At 44.2% G+C, this 2,831-nt stretch overlaps 1 protein-coding gene across 1 annotated transcript; it reads right to left on the bottom strand.

Moving 5' to 3' along the window:
- Positions 1-1,307: 1,307 nt before the first annotated feature.
- Positions 1,308-2,455, bottom strand: LOC103741258 (olfactory receptor 10V1-like). Its single transcript, XM_008842013.3, has one exon. The coding sequence runs from the start codon at positions 2,253-2,255 to the stop codon at positions 1,308-1,310; it is 948 nt and encodes a 315-aa protein (XP_008840235.1). The 5' UTR covers positions 2,256-2,455.
- Positions 2,456-2,831: the final 376 nt, after the last annotated feature.

The following is a 2,831-nucleotide window of genomic DNA, read 5'->3' as shown; positions in this document are numbered from 1 at the left end:
ACCACATCAGGTGAATTTCCAATTCTTAAGTCCTTCCAGTTTCCTCCTTCATAAATGACCTTCCTGTTCAAACACTAACTCCACCCCCACCCCACCATCCCCTTTCCTGTCCCTGCCCCAGTTTCTAGAGCCACATAGTACCACAATCACTTGGCCTTTGGTGTGATTGTGTTGGAATTGTTAAGTTTTATTAGATTTTTCCTACGAGGCAGGAGCTATCAATACTTCCTATTTACTTTTCCATTTCCTGCTCTACTTGCAACAAATGAGTACATAGTACACAGTGAGTAGAGTCCAATAAGTAGATGTTTACTTCTGTATTAAGCTTACTAAGTGAATAATCACTAAGTAGCCACTGAATAGTGAAACTGATGACTGTCCCATACTTCACAAAAGAATAGTAAGCCATTTCTGTGTTCTGATATTGCCTTGGGAGAAAAGATCAGTGATGATCATTCCACTAAGACCCATGCTGATGAGCCCCTTCCCCGTCAGTGTACTCTCTCTCCCTCTTTCCCTCCCTCCTCCCTTCCTCCCTCCCCACGGGTTAACTTGACTTTGCTTTATGTGGCTCCAGATTGGAATCAGTATTTCACTTCTCCAAACCCAGAGAGGCCTCCAGTAACAAAGCAAGTTCTCCATATTGTACATAGAGAATACTGAGAAGCAGAAAGAGAAAAACTGGAGAGACAAAGAGAATTGGGAAGATAACGAAGGACTTAGAATTTTATAGGAAGAGGGATGCAAAGAGATTGGGATGGACTAGATCCCAAGTAACGGTCAGAACAGTGTGACCAACAGATAAACTCCAGACGTTTCCCCAGAATCTTTACCTGGGAAAGAAATTTTGTTAAAAGATAAGTAATTTTAAGAATTCAGCATTTCCACGATAAGAATCATGAGAGAGAGGGATCAGAATGTTCCCAGTTTGATTCCTGTTGTGTTTGAAACTGCTGACAACTCTATCTGGAGAAAGTCCAAGATAAGAAACAGATGTTGTATGTAATGACTAGGAAAGCAACCATCACATTCACTGCTACACCTCAATTTAAAAATTACAAGCTATTTTCATTTAATGAGTCCATTGATCCTCATAATTCCCTCAGTATTTAGATATTTAGATGGATTTCATCCTCATCTTGAAGAATGACTACCGTGAGTTCAATAAAGGAAATGTGATTGTTCAGTAGTAATAGGACCAGGAAACTAACAGTATCAACCCAATTGCATGAGAGTCCCATCTCCTCATCATGCAGTTACCTTAGCATCTATATGTCTGCAGTGTTGTAGAAGCTCATTCAGAATACTCATTGTGTTTCAAGCAAGAAGAACCTCAGTACTGCCCTCCTCAAAGCATCCTTAAGCTCTCGGTTCCTCATACTATAGATTAAAGGGTTCAGCATAGGAGTGATGAATGTGTAAACTACAGAAATTACCTGGCCCCGCTCAGGAGAGTAGCTAGAGCTGGGACATAAGTAGATGAGACTTGTGCATCCATACTGCAGGAGAACCACAGTCAGGTGGGAGGAACAGGTGGAGAAGGCCTTGTGCCTCCCCTCAGCTGAGCGGATCTTCAGAATGGCATCCACAATAAAGACATAGGAGAGAGTGATGAGGAGGAAGGGGATGGTGAGTACGGTGACACTGACCACAAACAGAGTGGCCTCATGAACATGGGTGTCTGCACAGGCCAGTCTCATGACAGGGAGAACATCACAGTAGAACAAGCTGATTTCCTTACTGCTGCAGAAAGGGAGCTGGAAGATGAGCACAGTCAACTGCATGGCCAAGATGAAGCCCAGCAACAGAGACCCCAGGGCCAGCTGGACACACAAGCTCCAGCTCATGATGAGGGTGTAGCGCAGAGGGTGACAGATGGCCACAAACCGGTCATAGGCCATGACGGCCAGCAGAATGCAGTCAGCACTGCCCAGGAAGATGAAGAAGAACATCTGGGCACCACAGCCCGCCAGGGAGATGACGGTTCTCTCTGTGGACAGGACACTGGCCAGGGTCAGGGGAGCGATGGTAGAAGAGTGGAAGGTCTCCAGACTCGCCAGGTTTGCCAGGAAGAAGTACATAGGGGTGTGGAGACAACGATTGGTCCAGATGGTGAGGAAGATGGACACGTTTCCACCGATGCTCACCAGGTACATAATGAGAAAGACCACAAAGATCAGCATCTGCACCTCGGGGAGTTTGGAGAAGGGGCGGAAGTGGAAGAGGATCATCCCAGTCTGATTTCCTTCCTCCATGTGCTCAGTGCTTTGGGTCTGTTACTGGCACAGGTGTCGCCCCTGAGGATAGACAGACGTCAGGATCCAGTGTTCCTCCTGGATGATCTGCACAACTCCTGCACCTACCTCCCCTTGTCACCTCAAATCCAACTGTTTTTACACCTTCTCTATGTTCAGCAGCTCATTTCCCTAACAGTGTGACTGCTCTAATCACACAGAAACAGTTGACTACTGAAAACTTTTGTTAGAATAAAATGCAATTCTCACTTTAAGAATCCATAACTCAGTGGTATTAGCTACATTCATTCACATTTTATTCACCATCACCTCTATCCATCCTATCATTCTCCCAAACTGTCCAAACTTGTTATACAATGTCTCCATTATCCTCTACACTGAGCTCCTAATAACCTTCGTTCTTTCGGTTTCTGTGAATTTGCCTGTTCTAGGTACCTCAGTACAAATGGGATCTTGTTCATTTACAAATGTATCTTGTTCAGTTCATTTAATGTCATTTTCAAGATCTATCCATGCTGTAGTACATGCCAAAATTACATTTTACAAAGGTTGAAAGGAGATATTTTTAAAAGGGCC

The sequence above is a fragment of the Nannospalax galili genome, unplaced genomic scaffold (assembly GCF_000622305.1).
Source record: "Nannospalax galili isolate Female #2095 unplaced genomic scaffold, S.galili_v1.0 scaffold580, whole genome shotgun sequence".
Taxonomy (NCBI): domain Eukaryota; kingdom Metazoa; phylum Chordata; class Mammalia; order Rodentia; family Spalacidae; genus Nannospalax; species Nannospalax galili.
This window is presented reverse-complemented; position numbering and strand designations above follow the sequence as displayed.